The sequence below is a fragment of the Drosophila obscura genome, unplaced genomic scaffold (assembly GCF_018151105.1).
Source record: "Drosophila obscura isolate BZ-5 IFL unplaced genomic scaffold, ASM1815110v1 contig_200, whole genome shotgun sequence".
NCBI classification, from domain to species: Eukaryota; Metazoa; Arthropoda; class Insecta; order Diptera; family Drosophilidae; genus Drosophila; species Drosophila obscura.
Window position 1 is genome coordinate 6,824,040 of NW_024542791.1, and position 26,324 is coordinate 6,850,363.

A 26,324-nucleotide genomic window follows, 5' to 3' on the forward strand; every position below is an offset into this window, starting at 1 on the left:
TGGAAACCCCAGAGCTAAAGACTAAGAAACCCAAACAGAAGTCGAAGAAGAAGTCCCCCACCACTGAAATTTTGGATTTCATCAATTCCGAAAAGTCCCATCAAATAACACCTTTGGCACCTTTCGTCGAGACCTCGCCAGATACTTCACTGGAATCAGTGGAGTCCACACCTTTGAGCTCCATCGAAACGGTCATTGAGAAGACAACTTCATTAGTCCGGGAGATCATTACTCATGATGCTCCAATGGTAGAAACTCCTTTGGCGCCTTTTGAAGTGATTGCTGAGCCTGTAAATGATACAGAGAAGACTATCGTGGAGACTGTGAAAGAAGTAGTAGTTCCATCAGACACGGTTGAAACAATTGTAGAAAGGGTTAAAGAAATCCACGTGGAACTAGTTGAGCCTGAAGTTACGATTGAGACTGTTGTTGAGAAACCAGAACAGACACCTTTGTCACCATTTAAAGACGTACCAGAGACTGTTCAGGAGAATGTTGAACCAGCCCAGTCCTCAGAGGAGACCACTGTAACAGTTGAAACTATTGTAGAAACTGTGGAAGAGGTCAAAACCGAGACTGCTGCAGCTCCAGTCGAAACAATCAGTGAAACTGTTGAAGCTGCTATTGAGGCATCCGAACCAGTACCAGAACAGACACCTTTGTCACCATTTGAAGACGTACCAGAGACTGTTCAGGAGAATGTTAAACCAGCCCAGTCCTCAGAGGAGACCACTGTAACAGTTGAAACTATTGTAGAAACTGTGGAAGAGGTCAAAACCGAGACTGCTGCAGCTCCAGTCGAAACAATCAGTGAAACTGTTGAAGCTGCTATTGAGGCATCCGAACCAGTACCAGAACAGACACCTTTGGCACCATTTGAAGATATACCAGAACCTGTGGAAGTCCAAGAGGAGTCTGTTAAGACCACTGTAACAGCTGAAACTATTGTAGAAGAAGTGCAAGAGGTGAAACCATCAGCAATTGAAACTATTGAGGCTGCTGAGCCAGAAACTAAGCCAACGCCCCTGGCCCCATTCGCACCTAATGCGGATCCCACTCAATCACCATCCGAAACCGATCCTTTCATTTGTGAAACTTCATACTGGTCTGCAACACTGAAACCCGGACAAAAGCCAATAACCACAACGACAAAAACCACGACTGAAACGACAGAAACGAAGAAGACTGATGTTAAGGAAACTACTAAACCCATAAGCGTTAGCATACCAACTGAAGAAGATGTCCTGGAGGAAGTGGCAGTACAATCACCGACTGATCAACCCACAACCTGGTCAGCGATTGTTCAAACCGAGACGACTGTCTTCCCAGCACCGGAAAACCAACAAAAAGATGAGGAAGCAAAGTCGCCAGCTGCTTGGTCCACTGTTGTGGTGAGCAAAACCACAGATTTCCAGGAGCCCAAGTCCCAAATCGATGTGAATGAGACAGAAAATGTGACCACAACGACAACCACCTATGTGACAACGACAGTGACCACGCATAAGGATACACCAATTGTAGAGGATATTCAGAAGGATGAACCGGAAACAACCTCATATGTATCAACGGTGGTAACCACCCATACAAATGAGTTGAGTATCGAACCCAAATCGATTGTAATTGAAACCAAAACAATAGAACTTGAACCCGAAAATAATTTGGAAATACTCAGCGAGAATCTGTATCGCGATGGAACCAAATTGCATCCGCGTTATGACATATTGGAGGGACAATACTACCGGCAGTTTCAGGTGGAAAGCATTCCTGTGGAGCCAACAATTGTCGAAATTGTAGAGCCCCAACCACAATCTGTTAGTAAACCAGCAACAGCAGCCACCCCAGTGATTGAGTCTGAAACACTTGATCTGATTGAACCTGTCAAACAACCCCAAAACAATTTGGAAATACTCACTGAACACTTGTATCGCGAAGCAATCAAATTGCATCCCAAATACGAGATATTGGAGGGACAATATCAAGTGTTGCAAGTCGAAAGCATTCCACAGAAACCAACTTTAGTTGAAGAGAAAATTATTGCCAAGGAAGAGGATATATTGATAGATGATTATGTGATAATTGAACCCGAAACAATACCCCAAATCAATTCTGAAATACTTGCTTTGAATTTAAAACTTGATCAGGAAAATCTATTGTCGCAAGCCCCCAAAGCCCTCGATTCCATTAGCCAGTTGCATTTGCTTACAGTTGAAAAACCATCCGTAGAAATAGTTGAGGAAACAAAAGCAATAGAAATAGAACCCCCCATTGTAGAAATTTCTGAGGAGACAACATCAGTAGAAGAACCCCAGACCACTCAGACATTGACCAGCAGCAGAAGTCCCAGCGATCTTCTGTGGCATCTTAGCCAGGATAATTTCGTTAAACTAATCCAAAACCGTAAACTACTACCGGCAGAAGACGCTTTCGCGTTAATGTTGCCTAAGACCTCCACAGACACGACCACGACCACGACGGATAAAGCTCAGGAAACAACTCAAGACGATAAACATAAGACTGACATCATTACAGAAACTGTAGTGACAAGCACGACCACGATTACAGAATCAAGCGAATTGATGGCTGATCATGTTGTAGATAAGACTGAAGAACCAGAAACATCATCGTCATTACCAATCATTCCTACCACCGCCACGGAACAGCCAGCAGCATCAACACCATCACCACCACCACCCAACAGTGGCAATCTAGACCAGTTGCGGCTGAATCTGTATCTGGACGATTGGCAATCAGCTGGCGTCGGTGCAGATTTAGTCGAGGATCGGTTTGAGAGATTGAAACGTGCTGATGTTGCCAGCCCCGAGGCGGAACTCGACAAAGACAAGAAACCCGATGATGATGTGACTGACAAAACGGACAAAAAGAAGGACAATGATGACGATGACGACAATGACGACGATGATGACGATAACGATGACGGGGATAAACCGACTGTGCCTGAAATACGCAAGCCGAACGACGACGATGATAAATCGAACGATAGACGAGATCCTGGTAGCGGCGGTAGTAGTGGTAATATAACTCCAACACCCGAACACGATCAGTACGAACAGAATAATCGCAGCTGCTCATCAGATTTTATGTCGACCGATTTGCCAGGTGGTGTAGGTCATTGGCGGGATCAAAGTACTTATTTGGCTTTAGAAGCCGATCAGAAAAAGCCTCAGGTAAAATTAGGAGTTGATGTTGATGTTGCTGTTGAAGAATCAGCACCAATCCAAGAGGAAGGTGTATTTGTACTAACCGAAACTAAAACCATTGACCCCACAAGTTCAACCAAACCAGTCCCAGTCCCTGACCCTGACACTGAAACAAGCCCCAGCAGTCCCAGTCCCCACATAGCTACTGCAAACGCACTAATCCAATTGGCAAGCGCCACAACTCACACGCTGTCCGCCAAGGCGAATGCGGCAGCCGCAGCGGCACAGGCAACAGCATTGGTGGCAACCAGTGCTCTACTGCCTGTAGCCAAGGCCGTAATCAATAAGCTTACGACAACAACAACAACCACACCAGAGGAGCCAACACCAGTAGCAGCAGCAGCAGCAGCAGCACAACAACTCCAGAAGGAGGTGCCAGAGGAAACAGCAATAATAGTTGCTGTTGAGGCGCCTGCAGAGGTTGCAACCGAAACAGCCACAGCCACAACGAGCAGCAAGGATTCGGATGATCCGAATGTCCTTAAGCGTACCACAACGACAACCACAACCGTAACGACAACGACAACAACAACCGTTGAAACACCATCGACAACAAGCGGCAGCAGCAACAGCAGCACGACAACGACAACAACAACAACCAACAACACCAGCAACGATCCACAACAACAACAGCAACACAGCCAGAAGGTGAACATCACATTGAGCCTTCGTTTATTCATAATTCTAATATTTGCAGCTTTTCTATGTGGTTTCGGTATTTGTTCATGGCTTTTATATGGCAATCGCTGCTGTTGCTGTTGTGGCAGCAACCAGAACCACACATGCATCATCCACACTGACCCATAATAGTATGTTTCCCATGTGTGTGATGGTTCTGGGTTACTGCCACTACTATGCCAATAAAATGCAATTTCCAAACAAAGTACTAACGTAAATTTAATTAAAGAAAAAATGTTTTTTCCTTTTTTATGTTTTTAAAGTTTTTTTATTTCTTTCATTTTTTTTTTTTTGTTTTTCTTTTTGTATTGTATGTGTTGTTGTTGTGCTAAATATGCATCCAAAAGCCTTATTTTTTGAGTTTATATACCATAGTAGTAAAAAGTAATTGTAGTTATTAAAAAACAGGCACAAATAACCCGTAATTTATAGAATTGAATTGCATTCGTTAAGTTCCTTTTACTAATTTGATATTAACCTATTGTAAAACGCCCAGTAATCAGTGACTACTAATGGTAGTAATTATGAAATAAAATCTATATTAACCAACATGCACGTTTTAATATTGAGCTGATGAGATCTCTATGATCTCTATGCGTATATACTCGTACTACCGTATGTAGTTTTCTTCGCAGATATTTCTTCAAAACACATGAACACACAGACACGCACACATCGATCATGCACCGAGCACACACACTTCTATCTCCTCACTCAGCACCACTCCCCACAGTGGCACACAAAAGTGCGTGCACGCACAATATAGTATTTCCAATGCAGAATATATCTATCTATATATACTACGAGTTCATTGCCTTGCTTATCGCCCTGCCGCCTGTCTGTCCCACGTTCAACATATCAAGAATTTGCAATGCAAGCGTTCCGTTTATGCTATAAATATATCCATCTACCGATCCCATACGGTCCATGCGGTGCGGTGCTGAGCCCAGCAGCCCCCAGCTCCGTTTTAGTTTGCTCAAAAATAGCCTTCCTTTGCCGTTTATTTTACAAGTTTTAGTCTCTACCGTGTATCCAATGTGCAATGAACGGCGCTGCGAAAATCGCAAAATACTTTGTATATTTCAAGAATTCCCACAAAAATGTTTGATACTAGTGCAAAAGTGTGTGTAGTTCATTCAGAATAGAACAGAAACAGAACGTTAACCAAAGTCAATAGAACATATCAATAAATAAAAGTGTGCGAAAGAGTATAAATCTATACTTTAATTTTATTCTATAGAAATCTAGAAAAAAGCGAATGTAAGTTTAATTTCCATTTTTGCATATCATTTTCCTTTCCGACTTTAATTGAAGATATAAGAAATAAGGCTTTTTTATGGTACTTGTGTCTATACGCCTTTTCTCACATCAAATTCTATGCCGCCTAGGAAAACATAAATACTATATATATATACCATATACAACTAAGATAATTATTTATGCCAAAAATGCATGTGTTACGAAGCCTAAGTCTAGCGCCTAAATAGAGTTACTATTTTTAAAGAGCATTTCCCCGAATCCAATACCATTTTGTTCGTATGGCTGTATGCATTGCATCCATTTTGAATTTTACTTTAATATACATATATTTTATTGTCTGTAAATATGTTGTATGTGTATAGAAGCCGGCAACAAATATATTTACAGCAAATGAAACAAAACAAAAAACCATTCCTTAGCAAAGAATTATGTTCAAATTTATTGCCATGTTTATTAATAAAATAACACACACTTTCTACCCCGCACAACCCAACCAAATTTGCGACACAATTTCGAATATTATAGGAGACATTTGACCAAGAACTCGATGAACTGCTACAATCGCTGTCCAGCGTCGAGGATGGCATCGCAAACATGAACCAGAGCAGCCTGGAGGGCATGCTACAGGGACTAAAGGTAATATAACGCGAGATCTCCAGATCTCCGGGCATTTAACAAACACTTTTTTGGAATGCTTGACAACAAGGCATGTTCGACAATAAGTAACAGTAGCTAGAGTTTTCCCCCATAAGTACTCACATAACCTGTACCTGTACATAACTTTTTGTAAACGATTTTTGGATGCTGGCGTGTGTCATATGACGATGATTTTTAATAACACATTTGCGCATCATTCCATACAGAATCGTACAATTTTGTTTAGAACAGAAGGAAATGTGTCTGTCAGAGGAATATACCTTTAGTGTTGTCCAGTTTTCTTTTTGTAGAAGTCGAACCTTTTTGATTGTTCTGTAGGTTTATATATGTAGTACACAGTTTCAAGAATATTCTCTACTATATTTCTGACCAAACAAATGAATCTGAAATAATTATTCTCAATCACTTGATGCATGTATAGCTAATCCAAAGGAATCTGGAAGTACACGAAAGGAACGCCCACCAACTGAAAGAGCAGGCTAAGAATTTGCCCACGGATCCTGGCACTGAACGCATACTGAACGAAACCGTAGATCGTATTGACTTGCTACTGCGTCGTACCCAACAAGGCATCAGCATGTTAGCCGTAAGTATACCCCCCCACGCCGTTACTGTCGTCTCCATTGATTAATCGGATGTATTTCAGAATGCTATGCATGGGCAGAAGAAGCGGCAGGAGGACATTGATCAGTACCAGCAGCATTTGCTGGAGCTAGAGCGATGGATCAACGAGGTGTCCGCCGAGCTGGCATCGTTTGAGACCACACCGGACAGCAGCACCGATGAGCAGGTGCTCAAGTCGCAGGTGGAACGCAGCCAGCAATTGTTGCGCACCCTCAAGGAACGCCAGCAGTCCATGGACGATCTGTTGGAACAGACGCGACAGCTGCAATCGCAGCCCGATGTGGCCCCCCTGGCCAACACACTGATGGAGCAGCTGCAGAGCATTATAATCATTCTGCGCGAACAGATCACAGTGGCAACCACACGGATTTTCACCATCGAGAAGCGCATTGTGGATCTGCGCAAGGCCAAGAGCGATGAGGCCCAGCGACAGCGAGTGCAGGCCGATGCCATGATACAGCCCCCGACCCAGATTGAGGCACATGAATCGATAGAGTCCAATGAGAACACAATTGATTCGACCTCAATGCCCGAAGAGGAGGTTAAGCCACCCAGTGGTGGGGTATATGTGGAGACGCAAACATCGCTGAGCTTGCAGCAGCAGCAGCAGCCGCAGCCGCCGGCACCTATTCAGGTGGCAACCAGCACTGTGGAGGCGCAGACCAGCTTCAAGGAGGAGCCCTTGGCGGTGGTGGAAACCGCTGAGGTGGCCCAGCAAACGCAAAAGGAGCGCACACCCACCGAGAACATAGTGGTGACGCAAACGATTCAGGATGGCCAGGCGACCATACAGATTGACACGACCCTGAATAAGGATATACCCGACAGTCCCGAAGATGTGCAGATTGAGGCGCGCTACCATCAGCGACCCCAGGGCGATGTGGAACGTGCCACCGAGCTGATCCTGAAGAATGTGCCACAGGCATTTGAGACGACATTTGTGGAGCCAGACGAGACCACCACCGAGGTGATTGTGGGACCCGATGGCACCAAGCATATTGTCCTGAAAAAGGTCACGCGTACGCGCCAGCAGATCGTGCAGCAGCAACAGATCAGCTCCATTGAGACTGTAAGCGACTCGGATGGCAACATTGAGGTGCATTCGACGGGCCAGATCAATCTGGAGAATGTGCAGACGACAGACACCAGTGCGGATCCACAGGAGGGCAGCTATCGCACCGTTGTTACACAGCAAACGCGTGGCGCCCTTGTAGATGCCACCCAGCCAGAGGCGGTGACCGTTCAGGAGTTTGAAACGGAGCCAACGATTGAGACGTACGAGGAGATTGTGGGAGAACAACCGGGTGCAGATGCACACTTGATTGGCGGCGGCAGTACCAGCACCATTCGGGCTGTTGTGCAGCAGGTGACCCGCAAGGTGATCCGCAAGACGCGCAAGATAATCAAGCGTGTGGTTATCATCGATGGGAAGGAGCACATAACCGAGGAGGTGATTGAGGAGCCCGAAGAGGTTGAGATTACCGAAGAGGAGACGGCGCCGCATATCAATGTGAATATTGTGCGCACAATCAATGGGAAAATGGTCACCGAGGAGGAGTTCCAACGGATGATGCAAGAGCCGGGCGTGACCATTGAAGAAGTTGCTGCAGAATCGCCGCAACAGGTATTTGATATTGAGTCTACCCACGTCACCTCCACCACAGAAACAATAATCACACCACAAGAACAAGAACAAGAGCAAGTACAGGTACAGATACAGATACAGCAAGAATCAGAACAGATACAACAGCCAGAACAACAGACACCACCAACAGAAACAAAGATCAAAGAACCAGCACCAGTAGAGTTGCCACCAGCACCCTCTCAAGTAGATGTTGCAGAACCAGTAGATGTTGCCACTACTACTCCCACTACTACATCCATCAGTATCGTTAATGTTGCAGCAACAGATGTAATAACTACAACAGAAACAGCAGCAGCCAATCCAGTAGATATCGTCGATGTAACCACAGGAATCACTACCGAACCCGTGGTGGAAGATATCCATGAAATTTGGCCACTGGAACATCATTTGAATGCCACCAACATTGACTTTTCACAACACGATGAGGAACTAGCACCAGCAGCAATAATCACAACAGAATTTAGAGAAGAAGAATCCATGCCTGTGGAAACCATTTGGCCCACAAGCCCGGAGACGGGCAACTCTCTAACACTGGAGAACTATGAATTTGAGCCACAATCACCCACAGAAAAGATAGAACTTGAGACTGAGACAAAGCCTGAAACAGAACCAGAGACTAAACCAGAAACAAAGGCAGAGACAGCGACAGTGCCAGAGCCCTTGACTACTGGCAGCATTGAAATAACTAAGACCATCACCACAGTGACCAGCATTGGGGGGGAGCAGCCCAAGGAAGCTCTGTCTGAATCGCAGACAGCAGTTCCAAAGATAAAGACTGATATTGAGAGTTTCCTGGATGCCGAAAAGACGCTGGCAGGAGCCTTGAAGGAACACCAAACTGTACCTGCCACCATTCAGGTGGTTGAAGTACAATCAGAGACAGTTGTTCCCCAAGTGCTTGAAAAGGAACCCGAAACAGTTGAAGCAGCTGTAGAACCTACCGTTGAAGTCACAGAAGTAACGGTACTCCAGCCCCAACAGCAGCCAGCGGAAGTTGTAAGCGTGGAAGTCACTCTTCAAGAGCCAGCCCCAGTGCAGACAACCCTGGAAGACAGCCCGGAAAAGGAGACTGATGTACGTGTGGCCACCCAACTGTTTATCTCTGGGGAGGCAGCCGCTTCAACGAGCCCACAAAAGTCTACCTACCAGATTACAGCCCCATCTATCGAGGATAATGGCGATGGTGTGCTCAAGGTTGTGCTGGGCAAGGGGCCGCAAGCCAACGAAGAAGAAGAGGCTGCTGCTACGACCACCAAGGTGAGCATGACCATCATTGAGACGGCAGCTGCCGCTGCAGCAGCTCCTGCTGCCGACGCCAAGCGGCGTCGAAAGAAAAAGAAGAGAAGAGACACAAAGCAGGAGGAGGAGCAGCCAGAACAAAAATCAGAAACCGAACCTGAGGCAGTGTCTGTTTCCGAGAAGGCGGAGCCAGTGGACAAAGTGCGCCACGAATCCATTGTGGAGATCAGTGCCGAGAGCGATCTGTCCAGCATGGACATTGACACAGCCCATGACTCGGTGAAGATTGTGGAAGATGCAGTCGTCTCCTCGCCCTCAGAGTCCCCACGTGCGCCCATCGTAGAGCTGGTGATACCCACAGAAGTTGTGGAACTGTCAGTCGTTGAGGATGAGGAACAGCAGACGACACCACGTGCCACAACGCCCGTAGAAGCTACCGCAAAGATTGAGCAGGACATCAAGTCCGTGCAGACATCGCCGCAGCATCAACCGAAATTGGATGAGACGGCAGCGCAGACGAGTCTGGAGATCCAACCCGAGAACCAGGAGATGGAGTCGCAGACCCTGATCATTGAGATTGCCGAGACTGAGGCGCAGACAACGCCACGCGGCGATGAGCGGACCGTGGAGGTATCCACCACCGAAATGCAAACGGAAGTCAGTGGCCAGCCAGCGGAGACCGTTGAGATCTCCAGTCAAACCACTGTGACGACCACCATTGAAAAGGAGCTGCAGACAACGCCCAGGGAATCGCCGCGTCAGCGAGAGCCAGGCAGTGATGATGTGGTACCGTCACTTGTCCAAGACTTGGTCAAGGAGATGACCATCGATCTGCCAGTGCCCACCGCAGAGCAGTCAACGTTCACCGAGACCACAACGACCACGGAGACGCATGTGCAGACCACCACGCCCGAACCCACAGAAGTGTTGGCCGTCGCCGTGAAGCCAGACACTGCCCACGAGGCAACGTCAACAACGGAACTGGTGCAGTTTGCCGATGGTGAGGCACAGACGACAGCACCAAGCACACAGGTGCGATCAGCAGCAACCCCAGTCATTGGATGAGTCCAACTCCATTTCCATTTCGGAACCATACGAACTGGAGGTGAAGACCACGGTGGCGATACCAGCTGACTCGGATGCCGGCTCTCTGGCCGAGCCAACGGTCTATGAGTACACACAGACCATGGAGCTGCCCAAGCCAGAGAAGCGCACCAAGAAGGATAAGAAAAAGAAGCAAAAGAAGGAGCAGGAGCAGCCGACAGCAGCAGCAAGAAGAACCTCAGATCAGTGTGACTGTGGAAATAGCACCCGAACTGCTGTCCGAGTCGGGTATTGTGGTATCCACCAATCAGCAGATGGAAGAGGTGCCGCATGTTGCACCAGAAGAGATCGCAGCACCAGTGGAAGTGGAGCCAGCGAAGCCACCGCAACGAGTTCAGCTGCAGATCACGACAACGCGGGTGTACGACGAGTATCCCGATCTGCCGGTGCACATTATCGAGCAGAACAAGATGAGCATTGCAGAGCAGAGCAGCCGAACGAGCCGGAGTGGAGCGGGACCCACGTCATCGGTGACCATCGAAGAGGTGTCCTCGCCCACAGAAGAACTGGTGGTGGTGCCCATCACCCCAGGGCCCGACAATCTCAGCGAGCAGCAGAGTAGCATTTGGTTCCAGCCAAAGACGTCGCCCTCCCAGGAACTCTCCCAGGCCCTGATCACGAGCGAGAGCCAGCAGCCGTATCCCGGACAACAGAAGAGGAAAGCCAACATCCTGGTGGAAACCATTGGAGATCGCATCAAGCACTTGAAACAGGCGACACCCCAACAACAGCGACAACAGCCGACAGCGACGCCAACGCCACTGAGCAATGTCCTGCACTTGGCTACGCTTTCGGAGCAGATCAAGGAGCTGCCCACGGAGCAGCGTCTGCAGGAGGTCAACGAGGGTCTGCAGAATCTAGATGCGGCTCTGCACAGCGGCGACAAGACGATCATACAGACGACAGTCATCACGGTAATCGAAAAGGTATCCACGTGGCTGGAGACGATCGAGTATCGCGTGTATCTCATTCGACAGAACTCGAACGAGGGACCCTCCGAGCAGAAGCTGGACAACTACAACCAGCTGAACGAGGAGCTGCACACGATCAAGCAGAATGTGAATCAGCTTGAGAGGCAGCTGTCAAAGACAGAGGAGCCCGAGCTGCATCAGTGTGTGGACACACTGAAGGAGCATGTCGAGGCCGTGGAGCAGGTGACGCAACAGAATCAGGCACAGGACAGCAACGATCTGGACAAGTGGCACAGCTTTGAGGTGCTGCTGAATGATGTGTCCACCGTTTTGGTGCAGCTGCAGCAGCGATACGAGCTGGTGACCAATCAGGATTATCCGCTGTCTGCCAAACTCTCGCACTTGGATGAGCTGGAGCAGGAGCATGAGCAGGCCCAGCAGCAGCTGGGGCATCTACTGCAGAATGCACGAGCCTTCCAGCGCGACTTCCCCGGCAAGAAGATGCCACAGGATGTGCACAACGCCTTCGAGACGAGCAAGAACATTGGCAACAACATCCAGGCCGAGCGAGAGCGTCTGCTCCAGCTGCAATCGCTGGCGGAGGAGTACGAACAGACCCTCAAGGAGTTCACCAACATCACGGTGCTCGCCGACAAGCTGGTCGAGTGTCCCATTGTGTCCAGTTCTCTGGAGCAGCTGAACAACGAAGTACAGAAGCAGCGCAAGTTCTTTGTGAACCTCAGCCACTGCCGCGCCATGCTGGAATCGTTGGAGGAGAACATTGACACGGAGACGCGTGAGAAGCACTCGGACCTGCACAAGGAGCTGTACAACCGAGCCACCCAGCTGCTGGACAAGGCCTCCGAACGCTCCTCGAAGCTGGTGCAGGCCGCCTCCCGCTGGACCGTCCTCGAGAAGGGAATGCGCGACGAGTTGCAATGGCTGCAGGTGGCCCAGCAGCGGGTGCCCGATCTGTCGACTGTGACATCGGCCGACTACGATCAGTACACGACGCTCTATCAGTCCCTGAGCAACGACATCTCCCATCATTATGTGAAGATGACGCAGCTCTCGGGCATAGCCAACAAACTGCAGCAGCTGGTGCAGGCGCCCAATCTGGTGGAGGAAACCAACGAGGCGCTGATTGTGCTGCTGAAGCTGCGCGAGGAGGTGGCCCTGTATCTGCACCGCCTGCTGGTCTTCAAGGAGATCTGGGTGCAGTACGAGCAGCAGACGGACAAGCTGGAGGCCTTTGTGCGCGAGGCAGAGCAGGAGCTGCGCCACATACAGATACCGGCACAGCCCACCCAGCAGCCCATCGAGCATATGCGTCAGTTCTGGGAGATCAAGGCACGCTTCGAGCTGCACAACAACGTGCGCAACGAGGCCGGGCACAGCTTTGAGAAGTCTCTGCAGGTTATTCCGCTCGCGGATGAGATGCTGCAGCGTCAGTTCCATGCCCAGCTGGAGGATCGCTGGCAGGCGGTGGCCCAGGCCATCGAACAGATCCAACACAATATTGTCGAGTGCCTGTCGTCGGAGGAAATGCCAGCGGCTGAGAAACTGAAGCTGGTGGAGCGTGAGCTGCAGGAGATCTATCTGACGATGACCAGCATGAAGGGCGTGATCAAGAACGAGGAGGAGCTCTGTCTCTACATCGAGCGCGTCCAGGTGCTGCGCACACGCGTCGGCTTCATTGGCAACGAACTGGGACGCATTGGACTGCAAGAGCCGGCGACGATCGAGCCCGAGAAGATCGGCGAGCTGTTTGCCTTGTCGCACAAGATAACCACACAGATAGCCGAGGAGCTGGAAGGTGCCTCCGTGCTGCGCGATCAGCTGCAGGCCATCCAGGAGGGGATCAGCAACCAGCGCAAGCATCAGGCCAAGATCTCTGTCATTCTGGATGAGTGCGAGGCGGCCGAGCGCCAGGGTGCCGATGTCCTCGAGAAGGCCGTCACCGACTGTCAGAATGTGGGCGAGGAGCTCGTCTCCAGCTGGCAGGAGATCATGCGCATCCGCCAGATGCTGCACACCCTGCCCATGCGCCTCAAGATGTCCGTGTCGCCGGTGAAGCTCGAGCGGGACATTTCCCAACTGCAAGACGATCACGCCTTCCTCGAGAGCAAGTGCACCAACATAATGGCCATACTCCGCAATCGCCTGGCCATGTGGCTCCGCTACGAACGTCAGCTGGAGCTCGTCCATGGCTCAGTGCAGGAGACGGACTTTATGATGGAACTGATTCGCGTGCACGGACAAGTGGACTACGAGCGACTGAGGAAAGCCACCGAAAGATTAGAGGTAAGTTCTGCCCCCCGTCTACCAGTCCCATTCCAGCCCCTTTTATGACTTTGTTTACTCGTGAGATACAATACAATAGAAGGCTATCTATCTGTCTATCTGGCTACCTGCTGTGCGGAATTTTCTCTACCGTTTTCCCTATGCTTATCAGCAGCATCAGCGTGAGGCTGCTTCTTGTTTTTCCCAATCGAAAATGTCTACAAAAGATGGTTACTTTTCGTGTTCTCAATCAGTTTATTTTGAGCATTCGCGCTGGATAATTATTTGTCTCTGAATTAGTTAAATTACACGAATATTTTCATTCACTTTTTAATGCCATCAAAGTTTATTGAAAGTTCAGTGATAAAAATTGTCTGAAAGGTTCGAAAAAATATCCATTATTGGAATGAAAAATGAAAAGTTAATGAATTAATAAAAAGTTTAGCTTTGAAGAATCTTTCCATCTAATTTGAGTGCTGTACAATGACCCTCTTCTTCAAGTGGTATAGCATAATTGTGTAATTAAGTTCGTAACTGACCCACAAAAAAAGTCTATTCATATTTAAAAGTTTTCGTTGTGCCTTCGAGAATATATTAAATATTAAATAGCATTCACATAAACCACAATCGAAGGATAATTAATTATTAAACGTAATTTCAACGTTTACTTTTCAAATAATTGTTTCTATGATATCAATCCCTATGAAGAAGTTTTCTTTGAATATTCGTGATGCTACGCTCTTTAAGCGGTTCCCTCTTATGCTATAGCATTCGTAGGATATATATGTATTCATTCGTTGCTGTATGCGTGACAAACTTGATTAGGAATTCGTGATACCTCCCATTCCTTACATTCTTCACGGTATCAAAGCTTATCGAAGCTTTAGCGTAAGCTTTTGCTTTGGGGCTTCTCTCTCTCTCTCTCTCTATCTGCTCTCTGCTCTTTCTGTGGCAAGTTTTTTGCCGCCGCAGTTGTCGTTAGCTTCGAACCGGGCGCGTATCGCATTCGTCTCGTCGGTGGTCTAGAAATCCCCATTTAAACATACATGTGAACTAATCCCTAATCCATCCATCTCTTGAATATCCGTCCAATCCGTTAGGGACTGGCCGGCGATCTACACAACCGCGAAGAGCTGATCGATGAGCTTAAGGGCGCCGCCAAGCCCCTGATCGAGAGCTGTGATGTGCAAATTGTCGAACAGATCGAATCGGCTGTGCAGGATGCGGTAGTTGCCTGGAATGACACCACCGAGAATCTGCAGCAGCTCTGCACACGCTACCAGCGAGCCGTTGAACTCTGGGATAAATATCGCAACGCCTCGGCGGCCGTTCAAAGTTCCATTGACCAGCAAATGGATACGGTCAAGTCCTTGGAGCAGCCCTTGGATGCCCTACAACATGCCAAGGTAAGTCTTTCGTACACCTCGTGTGTGTGTGTGTATTATTGTAAGTAGATGTAGATGACGTGACCCACCCAACCAATACCCGCCGTAGGAGTACATTGGTGCTGTTTGGTTGGGTTTCCCACCCAATATGTGTGTGGGTGGAGGGCGCTGGACTGTTTGATTTTTTTTTTAGGCGCCAAACGAGAACGAACCGGAAATGTGACGCTTTAATTGCTCTCCACAGACCTACTACAACTCGTACCTATAATTACATTGATTTTCCGTAGTACTATCCAGTTCCATATCTACCTTGCCCGTATTTTTTTAGGACGCGTCAATGTAATCGGTTGGTAATAGCCTCCAGAGCGAGGGGGCGGGCGGGCCGTAATATGTGTGTGCGGTTACGTTTGTATCATAAATTATGCTCGAACAAATAGACACACAAACTGTGCGATGACTGATTTCGTATACTTTTCGGTATTTACTTAAAAAATTAACGCATACTCTAGTCGCCGGTCGCCGGTCTCCGGTCGCTGTTCAATGTGTGTTTATTGATCATTAGGGTCGTCGTGTACCGCCTTGCTGTAATTATATTTTTGGACAGCGCCAACTGTCATTTCACATGGGAAATGGAAGGTTTTTTTTTTTTGGGAGAAGGAGAGTTTATCAACCCGGTCTCGAAGTATTCAGAATTTCGTATATTACTTGTGCACATACATACATATGTATGTATGTATGGAGTAGCTGCTTTATCAACAGAAGCCACCGCGAACAGGTCCGAAAACATGCCTTGAGCCTCCCACCTCCGGCGCGGGATGAAAAGATAAATTTAATTCCAAACTTCCAAACTGCTCGCACTATGCTGGCTGATTTTTCAATGCCAAATTCTGGGCTTGTTTTTGTTTGCCTATGCCCCATGTTCCGGCGATAAAGCATCGGGGCGCATATTCTACAGATGATATCATAGGGCACAAGCAGCACATGAAGGGCTCTGGCTCTGGCTCTGGCACTACACAGCAGTACACGCGTAATGCGCTTGCCTTTAAATTAGAAATACTCGTACGAACGGAACAGAACGAAGCATGACCTGTTTTTCTTCTTCTAAATTGAAAACGAAAGTGCGCCGCTCTCTCGCTCTCGGTGTGCGGGGCCCTAATTACACTTTGTCAAGCAGGACAGGGGGGGGGGGGGGTGGGAGAAATGGTGCTGGTGCGGTGCATGACAATTGATAAGGGCTGACCGGCCAGACCCGGCCGGCTTGAGCTAAATACTATTTGTTGAGCACATGTATATAGCATGAGTATATATGTATGTATGGTCTATACGTATTTGTTGATCTAAATATAGACGAGTGACATTTTCGCATGCAATCCAAAATATATATTTCAATTTGCTAGAGTGTGTGAGGTTTCCTCTTATACTCGTACCAAAAGAAGCTTAAACTATTGAAGAAACCGGATTCTCTTTTTGGGAAAAATGTATATAATTAAGTAGGTTTTTGGCAGTCATTAACTAACTTGATTTCCATCTTCATCTCCATCTTTTTCTCTATCTGTCTTCTCGCAGGCCTGTCAAGATAATCTGACCACACAGAATGATAGACTCTTGGAACTGCGTGATATTGTGGCCAAGATAGCCGCCGATGTGGGTCTGGATGCTTCAGCCCTGATGCAGGGCGAATTGGATGCTTTGGGTCAACGTTTGACCGAATGCAAAGATGCCATTACCACATTGGCCAATGTGGCCGAAACGCAGGACAAGGAGCGCAAAGAACTGGACAAGGAGGTGACACAGGCCAAGTTTTACTTCAACAATGTGCAGCAGGTGAGTGTTGCAGGGAAATGAAAAAAAAAACACCAAAAAACCAAAAGAACAAAGCAAAAAACATGTGCAAATGGGGGGAAATCCATCCATCCAGCCATCTATCTATCTATCGATTATAACTGGGAATACGAATGTGGATATTGGCATATGCTAGTTGCTTGGGCTGGTGGGGGCGTTTGGGGCGTGTGGAAATTCCCACACAAATAGAGCAACAAAACACACGCGGCTCTGGCTAGCCGGCCAGCAGGTAGCTAGCTTCCCGTGTCGTTTGTTGCTGTTGTTGTTGTTAATCCCATACGAAGGACATGCTATTTTAAGTGGGTTAAAAGTTGAAAAACTTTTCGTGTACAATACTAACACTCACAGTGCTACCGGCACCCGGCAACCACCCCACAGAGCCACAGAGCCGCCGAGTCACAGTGGCTCATTATTGATTGATGCCACGGCAGGGCGTGACCTGATGTTTGATATTTTGGGTGTGGCGATAGACTTATAAAATTGTAACTGACACTCTCTACTGCCAGCTGAATGAACTGAGTGAGGACTGAACTGAAGATGCTGAATATTTGATGAAACAGAAACGGTATTGCTTTATTAAATGGGTAGTTGGGGGCATAAAAAGACGTCGCATGATTGGTTTATAGATCACAAATAAAGTTTTAGCTTGGTTAAATGCAATGCCAATTATAGTAGGACGATTTGAATGATTTCTGGAAAGCCCCATATATATTATGAGGGCATTGTGGCTCTACAGCTATTGATTGTAACTTGGGATTTAACATTACAATTAAAAACAAAATAGTTATATTTACGAGATATAGATATAGATATATGTATGATTTGTTTTCTAGACTACAAATTCTATGACTCAAAATTTTTACATTTGATGAAAGGTAAATTATTTAAGGGACAACAGACAACGAATTTTGTTGCATAAAATTCTCAAAAATCGATATCGATTATGCTTATTGTTGCTAAAAATATTTCCAAATTATTAGGCGTAGTAGCAGGTATTTCCAAGCAACTGTGCACCAAGGTGCATCCATTTTTGTCCGTTACACCTGTGTGCCCCACAACCAGTTTAGAGCGTGCCGCCGCCTCCCACTGCACCTCGAGACAATTGAAGTTGGCCAGAGGCGGCAGAGCCAGAGGTACAGAGAGCGCGTGTCGTTGGCATGAGGTCATTGCCAGTCGGTGGCAGAAAGAGTTTGCCAACGTGCCTGTCAATGTTTCATTGTTTTGAGGCGAAGCCATGCAGCAGTGGAGCCAGAGCCAGAGCCAGAGCCAAAGCCAAAGCCAGCCAGCGGTAACTGGAGACAACGGAGTGCAGCCCATATTAGGGTCAGGCCATTTAGCGATGCACAAACAACTGACCAGCAATGAAATGTACAGTACTAATAAATGTATCTCTCTCTCTCTCTCTCTCTCTTTTTTCGCCCCATTGCAGGACATAACACGTGAGGCACCGCAAACGCCGAGGGAGAGCGAGGAGCAGTTGGCCGCCCTGCGTGCCCATCTGCAGACTCTGGCCCGTACGGAGGAGCAGCTGCGACAGCTGCGTGAACGCCAGCAGCAGAGCAATGAGGTGGCACCCACCAACGGCGCCGATGACGGTATTCTGGAGGTGCTGGCCCTGTGGCAGAAGATATTCCAGGACACGTTCCAGGAGTACCATCGCCTGTCGACGCGGCTGGCCCGCAGCCAGAACAGCTCAGAGGCACTGCGCCTGTGGCGTCAGTATCTGCAGCATGTCCAGTCCTTCCTCTCCTGTGCCATACCCGAGGACTACAGCAGTCTCCGGGAGCAGCAGCAGCTGTGCGCCATCCACCAGAACCTGCTGATCTCGCAGCAGAGCGTGCTCGCAGAGACGCCCCTCGAGTCGGAGCTCTCGGAGCAGTACAAGGCGCTGACCAATCTGCACAACGAAACGCTGTCGCGGATCATGCAACGCAACGGGGAACTGGAGCGTCGTGTGAGCGGCTGGAACGCCTACCGCCAGCAGCTGGCGGCCCTGCTCGACTGGCTGCGACAGCGCGAGGCGGAGCGCAACAATCTCCAACTGCGCTACATCCACCTGAAGCGGGTGCCGCACCTCAAGAGCCGCCTGGACGGTCTGCTCCAGCAGCTGGACCAGGGCGAGCAGCAGAGCAAGTCCCTGCAGGAGCAGCAGCAACAGTTGTCGCGCCACTGCGACGAGGCCCTGTCCACCGCCATGCGCATGGAGCAGGCGAGCATCGGGCAGCGCATCAACAATCTGCGCGCCGCCCTCGAGACTTGGCAGGGATTCCTGCACCGCATCAGCCAGCTCTCGGAGACCTACGAGCAGCGTGTGCTGCAGCTCCAAAAAGAGTTTGGAGCCGCTCAAAAACTGCTGGACAGCAGCAGCGAATCCCAGCCCAGCCAACCGGCGGCCATTGAGCAGCTGCTGCAAGCCCTGCGGGCACAACGCGTCCAGTTGGGCGCACAGGTGCCGGCCCTGGAGAGCCTCACGGTCACCCAGGAGGAGCTGAAGGAGTGCGTCAGTCCGCACGACATGAAGACCATCCGTCAGCGCAACTGGCTGCTGTGGCAGCAGCACGCGGACCACGACTACCAGCTGGCGAGCCTCATCAACAGCATCGACGAGCGGCTGTCCCTGCAAGCCAACTACCAGATCCGCTACGGACGCATCTCCCAGTGGCTGCAACGTCTCGAGCATCGTGTCGAACGCGATGCCGATGTCTCGGCCATGGCCAATCCGGAGCAGGCAGCCAAGCAGCTGGAGCAGCAAGTCAATGCGGAGCTGCAGTTGCGCGACAAGGAGCGCGAATGGCTGCTGTCCACCAGTCGGGAGCTGCTCTCGCTGTACGCCGAGGAGCCCGAGGTGCGGGCCCAGGTGCAGCAGCAGAGCGATGCCCTCATCGATCGCTGGCAGCGACTCAAGTACCTGTGCAAGCAGCGGGCCACGAAGATCGGCGAGCTGAAGATGACGCTGCTGCGGCTGGAGGAGCGGATAGCCCTCATCAGGGCCTGGCTCTTCGAGGTGGAGTCGCAGCTGGACAAGCCCCTCAGCTTCGAGAGCTACACCCCGAACGTGATCGAGGCCAAGCTGAAGGAGCACGAGCAGATCCAGCGATCCATCGAACACCACAGCAGCAATGTCGGCGAGGTCCTGAATCTCGTCGAGATGCTGCTGAACGATGCCGACAGCTGGCGGACTCAGGTGAACACCTCCGGCCTGGCCTCCTCCGCTCAGAATCTGGAGCAGCGCTGGAAGAACGTGTGCAGCCAGTCCGCGGAGCGTAAGCAGCGCATCCTCAGTATATGGAACCTCCTGCAGAGCCTGATCAAACAGACGGCCGAGCACAAGAACTGGCTGGGCAAGCAGGAAACGCAACTGGCGGGCTACGAGCGCGACCACAAGTCCAGCGGCAAACAGAAGCTGGAGGAGCGCCAGAAGGAGCTGCGCTCCAAGCTGGACGAACTGGACAGCCAGTCGGTGAATCTGCGGCATCTGGAACAGACCTACGCCAAGCTGACGATGGGCACTGGTGTGGAGCCCGAGAATATACAGAAACTCACGCTGCCCACCAAGGTGATGCTGAGCAAGTGGCGCCAACTGACGCCACGGTGTCATGCCCTGCTCGATGCCATCGACAAGGATGCCAAGGTGCTGCGAGAGTTCCATGCCGCCCAGCATGAGGCCACTCAATCCCTGACGGCCATACAGAAGGCCCTCGAGCAACTGCCCAGCCCGGCGGGCGAGGATCAGCAGAACGCCAGGGCAGAGCCCAAGGCGGTGCTGCAGCGTTTGGAGAGCCTGGAGCGTAAGCTGCAGGATGCCCAAAAGCATGTCCAGCAAGCGGATGCCTTGGCCCAGGAGGCCAAGACACGATCCAAGCAGCAGCCGCAGCAGCAGCTGAAGCAGATGCTCGAACTGATGACCGTCTACACAACACTCTGGCAAACAGTTCAGACACGAATCGTCACCCTGAAGACCAGTTGGCTGGCCAGAGCGGCTCAAGGTGCCGCCGTAGCAGTCAGCGAGGCGGCCAATGCTGCCGTTCAGGTGAACACGCTGTCACAGCGGAAGATGCGCCAGGCCCAGCAGATGCAGCGCGAGACCTCCATCACTGCCAAGGATGCGTACATCATGGAGCTGCAGACGGCCATTGCCGAGTGCCAGAACAATCTGGACGAGCTGCAGCGCACCATTGTGGACAAGACACGCAAGCCGGGCCCCCAGAAGATAGCCAAGCTGCTGGGCAATGCCCAGTCTTCGACGGAACTAGTCAAGCATCTCAGCAATCTGCTCCTAACCGAATGCCAGGCCGACAACCAGGCCGCCCAGTCCGAAACCGTCTCAGAGCTCACGTTGCGCTTTGACACACTGCAGTCGCAGTGGAAGGCGCGACAGCAGCACGATCAGAATGCAAGGTAAGCATTATCCATTCCCAGATTGTACCTTTATTGAAGACTTGCAAAAACCCTAGATCCCTTTTAGTTTTCGCTTGCGTTCTTTATGTGTTTTTTTTTATTTTGTGGTGGAATTTCATTCGCTAATGCTACCAGAGTAATCTGAATCTGAATCTGAAGCCTTCAAGATGAATGCAGCTGACTGGTGTGCTCATGTGTACTCTTGATCCGAATATACAAAATTAAAGTCAATAAATAAAATTTAATGTGGAGTGAAAGTGGCATATTATAGATCCATTCTTTATTCTGTGTCTCAACTGCTCCTAAATGAACTGATTTTTGAGAGACAAACGGCATCCTGTATAATGGATTATATTATAACAGATGACTTGTGTTTGTGTACAGTGATCTTAATGCATTTCCAGTACGGTTAAAGTAATGGTTAACATATCCAAAATTACATTGGTTATTGGTTTAATTGTCCCACATAACGCGGTACAGCGATGTTCTGCCCCGTGATGCACAAGCGAAAGAGAGCCAAAGAGAATGAAAAACATTTAGTGTTTCCTAATTTTATGGATGGGGTTTCTATTTTGATGATTTTATTAGTCCATTTAATCCTTAATTTAATTCTTCTTTGGTTTTGCAAGTTCTTTGACCTGTTCTTTCGGCCCAGCCGAATTCGCGATCTTTATGTTTTTATTGGTGTTTGGGCTGTTGTGTTTATTGACTAACAAAATGTTTTATTGCTTTCCATCTCTCGCTGTTGCCTACTTCTCTGTCACACCTACATACTCGTACGACACACACACGACACGACACGCATAAACACTCTTTTAAACATCTCACCTTAAAAATGCTTAACTTGAACGAACGTGCGCATTCATGATGCCATGATGCCATGATACCAGGTGCCTACTACCTGCGTCCTACAAATACAACTGCATACAGTAAGTGTTTGCTTAATACATACATATACATATGTACCTGCCTGACTGCCTGCCTGCCTGCCTGCCTGCTCCTCAATTGTAGTTCTATCTCCTGCTGTGCACCACTCCTGTGTGTTCTGTGTGTTTTGGTGGGGGAGAGTCCTCCACTAGACAAAAGCTGGCAGATGCTACCCAAATGACTGCCAGACTCCAGGGTGGAGCACAGCAAATGATATAGAGAACTATTATGATGCTCAAGCTGCCGCTGCTTAAAGGCAAATTAAAGCTATATTAAAGCTATTAACATGGCCCAGCTTATGCTAACAATAAAAAGATAACCATCGCTTTATTGTATATTTCACTAATTTGATTTTGTTTTTTGTCTTCCTTAGCGAGGTCGGCCGTCTAACGTGTCCGCTCTGCACGCAACGCAACTGGCAGCAGATCGACAACGATCTGTGGCGCCTGGAGCAGTGGCTGCAGTTCGCCGAGAGCACCCAAAAGGCTCAATCGGCGCCACCGTCCAACATTGAACTGCTGGAGGATGTGACACAGGATCATCGCGAGTTCTTGCTGGATCTGGAGAGTCACAAGTCGATCATTTCGTCGCTGAATGTGGTCGGTGATCATCTGGCCACCCATACCCTGGACACGGAGAAGGCCCGCCAGCTGCGCTCTCGCCTCGAGGCGGATAATGAGCGCTGGAATAATGTCTGCATCAATGCCACCAAATGGCAGGCTCTTCTCCAGACCGCCCTCATGGGCAACAGTGAGTTCCATCAGACCATCGATGAGCTGGTCGATTGGTTGCAGCGTACTGAGCAGAACATCAAGGCCTCCGAGCCCGTGGATCTCACCGAGGAGCGTTCGGTCCTTGAGACAAAATTCAAGAAATTCAAGGATCTGCGCGCCGAATTGGAACGTTGTGAGCCGCGTGTAGTGAGTCTACAGGATGCTGCCGATCAGCTACTGCGCTCTGTCGAAGGCTCCGAGGAACAGTCCCAACATACCTATGAAAGGTAAGGTCTCCCAGGTGCCAGTTTCGAGGGCGGAACGAAACGATTCGTAGGTGCCGCTTGAGCTTAGAAATGTCTAAGATTTTAGGAGTTAGGTTTAAATAAAAAAAGGGGATGGGCTGTATAGAACTTTTTTTAGTTGGGCGGAATTTATTTTTGTGAATTTTTTTTTTTTTTTTAATCTTTGTATAATTATTGCCAATTTCAATATGATAATCTTAATTTAAGTAGTTTATTTCTTATTGAATTCTATTAGATAGATCTTTCCTAACTTTCCCCATGTGCTTATTCCATTTCAATTTCAAAAGATATCGGCCTTTAATGCTTTTTTTTACATTACACCACGAAAACCTCTTTTGGAAACACACATTCCTGTACAAAAATTGATCAACATTATTCAAACAAAATTATACTAAAAACTATCTCAACTTTCGGCACATCTTTTCACTTTGAATGTCCCTCGACCAGAGGACACTTCTACCTATTAAAAATGATAATTGTTCATTTATTTAGTGTTTGTTTAGTTAAAAAAAAAAAAAAAACAAAATCAGTATCAAATCGTATCCTATGCCTATAAACAACATTTTGTGTTTGCTGTTTTTGTTGCGTATGTATATTTATTTTTTTTTTGTGTTATTTTTTGGTACTCAAAATTCTTTCGTCCGCCCATTCTAACCCTTCATCCAAACATATATCGCAAGGGCCGTTGGCAAATGTTTTAAATGTTCTAGAACCCTTTCCAGATTGACCGATCTCCGTCTGCGTCTGCAATCCCTGCGTCGTCTCTCCGGCATCTACATTGTGAAGCTGGGCGCAGTGCTCGGCTACGAGGGCGACAATCTTGGTGTGCCGCTGCACATGTTGTCGAGTGAGGTAAGTCCAAGTCCAAGTCCTAAAGTGGTTCCCGTTCAAGAACTTGAATTGTCCTTAAAAAAGAAAAAAATTTGTTTTATTTGTTGATTTGTAAGCGCACCAAACGTAAGTGAAACGAATTGGCTGTCCAAAATGAATTGACAAGTGTACCATATAATGGGAAGACCCATCAAAAATTGAAACAAAATTAAACCCATTTATGATTTATATTATTTTTAATTTATTTGATTTCCTTTCTTTTCCATTATGGCATAATCTAGCTTTTGGATAATACTACATTATCAACCTCTTCTATGCAGGCCGCCGCACCAAACACAGAAAATGCAAAGTAAATATTGATAGAAGTATAATTTTTCAGTTGAATGCATCGTAGATTGAATTAGATCGATTTGATTTTGAGCAACATGTGCACCTCTTACATTATCCCCACTGTATATGTATGGGCACATATGTGGTTCTGTTTAGTCCATTCTTGCATGATTTTGTCATTGTTAAATGTGTGATTTGTGTGATGATCCATAACTAATGTATATCTCGATTACCACCCTATTATAGCAACACCGATGGCGATGCTGTCGATGGCGATGTCATCAATACCACGGTTCTGGCGCGCGGTGCTCGCTTCCTAGGCCGCGTTGCCCGTGCCTCCCTGCCCATACAGGCGCTCATGCTGTTGCTTTTAGGTGTGGCAACTCTGGTGCCCCACGGTGAGGACTATACATGCATGTTCTCCAACACATTTGCACGGAGTCTGGAGCCGATGTTGTCGTATCCCCATGGACCGCCGCCAACGTAAACCCCCGAAAACTGTCAAACAAAAAGTAAAAATCCAAATCAAAAATCAAAACCAAAACCAAAGCTGTCGAGTTGAAATTGGATTAGTGCAAGAAACAAGAAAATATTCTTAAAATATATAACAGATTAACCCCTTAAATAACCAAAACCCATTCAGACTATAGCAGGACAAAAATGCCTTTTATAAGAAATTTCCTGTTTGAAAATATTTGGAATTATGTAAATTTCACCTTTTGACCGTTTAATATGTTTATGTAGCTAGAGGCATTCAATTAAAATTAAAATACAAATCTGTATCTGTATTGTACATAATGATTAAAACAGACCTAATCTCGTATAACCCCAAAAACAAAACCCTAGACTCGACGAGCATAAAGAAACACAACAAGTGAATGAACGAGAAACTATATTCAAACTAACGACAAAGTAACGAAACACTTTTGTAAAACGATATATACATTATACATACATATATATTTGCACAGCAAACAATTTATATATTCATATATATATGAACCCAGAACTATAGAGTACCCCCAACATTTTGTATATAAAATAACTAAGCTAAAACGAAATCAAAATACGCACACGAAAATTTTACTCATAAGCGCACGCTCCCCTTATCATCTAAAGAGCAATTCCAGCAGCAGCGGATTGTGAACACGGTCTTGCAAATCTCGTGGAACATTTTTGCATTACCACATGGCCACAAGCCGCTGCTGTTGCCATCAATCGGCTACGAAACTTAACAAAACAAAAAAAAACCCAAGACAAATCATGACCCACATAGACCAAATGCCTGGGAAAGCTATTCAAAAACCAATGCTTGGGGTCAGCTAAGCGTCTTTCTCCCAAATTACAAGGCGTCACGGCTGGCCCTATGCCATTGGCTTTTGAATAGACCCTGGGCCCTGACAGTCGTCGTTGCCCAAGGATAAACTCTACCAAACGGCCAAGCTCTCTCCCACGGCCCTGGTTAGAGAAAAATTGAACTGCTTGTGGTGCACCAGCCACAGGTGCACACGGCAGTTCCAAAATCCTCAAATACCAACACAGTAGCAGCGACTACTCGAAGACATTTACATGCATTCCTGATACTCATTTCCAAAATTACTACCATAGACATGACTAGCCCCTTTGATGTTGCCTCTTTGAGGGAGAGGAGCGTGCGCAACACGAGCATTGAACAAAAATGAAGCAAGTGTCCTATGCCGGTGCTAAACCAACAAACAAATTTTCTATATAAAGAAAATAATGTAAAATGCGTATACAAAAAATTATATTAAAAACTAAATAAAACAAAAACAAAAAAAATCGTAAAAATGCAATTTGCATATAGAAATGGCCTAAAGTCCATCCAGTAAAAAAGAAAACATTTTGTTGTTAATATTTTTTGATAAATACATACCTAATTCTATTTGCCGTATACTTATCAACTTGTTTATGAAGTATATTTTTTTTATTATTTAACAAGCAATTATTGAGAAA

At 47.7% G+C, this 26,324-nt stretch overlaps 1 protein-coding gene across 1 annotated transcript in view; it reads left to right on the forward strand.

The window, feature by feature from the left end:
- The window catches only part of LOC111081142 (nesprin-1), a 110,533-nt gene extending 84,928 nt beyond the window's left edge, over window positions 1-25,605 (forward strand). Inside the window, 12 exon segments of the mRNA XM_041593742.1 lie at window positions 5,682-5,792; window positions 6,235-6,399; window positions 6,460-10,347; window positions 10,349-10,576; window positions 10,578-13,640; window positions 14,720-15,025; window positions 16,571-16,828; window positions 18,276-21,244; window positions 22,545-23,171; window positions 23,900-24,041; window positions 24,302-24,369; window positions 24,597-25,605. Coding sequence (XP_041449676.1) covers window positions 5,682-5,792; window positions 6,235-6,399; window positions 6,460-10,347; window positions 10,349-10,576; window positions 10,578-13,640; window positions 14,720-15,025; window positions 16,571-16,828; window positions 18,276-21,244; window positions 22,545-23,171; window positions 23,900-24,041; window positions 24,302-24,369; window positions 24,597-24,837 — 12,066 coding nt within the window. The 3' untranslated portion in view covers window positions 24,838-25,605.
- The last annotated feature ends 719 nt before the right edge of the window (window positions 25,606-26,324 follow it).